This window comes from Emiliania huxleyi (assembly GCF_000372725.1).
Source record: "Emiliania huxleyi CCMP1516 unplaced genomic scaffold EMIHUscaffold_6444, whole genome shotgun sequence".
NCBI classification, from domain to species: domain Eukaryota; phylum Haptophyta; order Isochrysidales; family Noelaerhabdaceae; genus Emiliania; species Emiliania huxleyi.
In genome coordinates this window covers 1-865 of record NW_005197166.1, presented here as the reverse complement: position 1 = coordinate 865, position 865 = coordinate 1, and the positions used below count along the sequence as shown (strand labels likewise).

General features: G+C 65.2%; 1 protein-coding gene across 1 annotated transcript; it reads right to left on the bottom strand.

Moving 5' to 3' along the window:
- Positions 1 to 646: 646 nt before the first annotated feature.
- On the bottom strand, positions 647 to 853 carry EMIHUDRAFT_257614 (hypothetical protein; the record flags this gene model as incomplete). The annotated part of the gene is made up of 1 exon (XM_005763172.1): positions 647 to 853. A coding segment is annotated over one exon (207 nt), but the record flags the coding sequence as incomplete, so codon positions are not given.
- Positions 854 to 865: the final 12 nt, after the last annotated feature.

The window sequence follows — 865 nt, the reverse complement described above, 5'->3', positions numbered from 1 at the left end:
CCACCCATGTGCACAATATCTTGACTGAGAGCTAAGCCAGGGGAGGCGATGCCGGGGCCGTACAGCAGCTTGATGGTGTTGCGCCGGCGTGCGTCCCGCCGGCCGCCGGGGCCGGTTTGGACTGTGTTTGGGGGGGGGGAGGGGTCCGGTGGCCGATGTGATGGTCGTTTATGGCCCTCCTATCACCCACTTACCACCCCCGGCCGTGGGGGCCTCACCGGACGCCGCCATTCATGATTTCAAAGGGTCCTGCCGTCGCTCAGTCCGAATCACAGTGGGGAGTGGGGCGGAGCCTACCCTGCGCGCGCGCGCTAGCCGCAATATGCAAAAATGATCATATGATATATGAATTTGCACAAGGAGCTCGTCCTGCCTCGTACCATCACGGAAAGGCGGATGCTCCCCACGGACAGAAGATAGACAGCGGAACGCACATCGTCAGGCGGCGTGTGAGGGGGGGGGGGGGAGAGATCTGTGTGCGTGCGAAACCAACAAAAAGGCGCGTTGCGGGCCGCTCCACGCTCAGAGCCTGTGTCTGGGCCTCGCCGCGCCGGCCGCGCCTCGCCCTCCCCTCCACGAGCGCTGCAAGACATCCTCCCAGCCCCTCTCGGAGAGGTGGCGCGCCAGAGGGCCCGTGCTCACGGCTCTAGACCCTGCGGCCGCGCGCGCCCGATAGCTTGGGCTTGGTCAGCTGGTTGGTGCGGATGCCCAGCTCCGAGGTGAGCCGCTGGAACTCGGACAGGTCCTCGCGGAGCAGGTACTCGAGCAGCTTGCGCCGCCTGACCACCATGGCCGTCAGGCCGCGCAGCGACGCATAGTCCTTCTTGTTCTTCTGCATGTGCGACGTCATGTACTGGATGCGCGC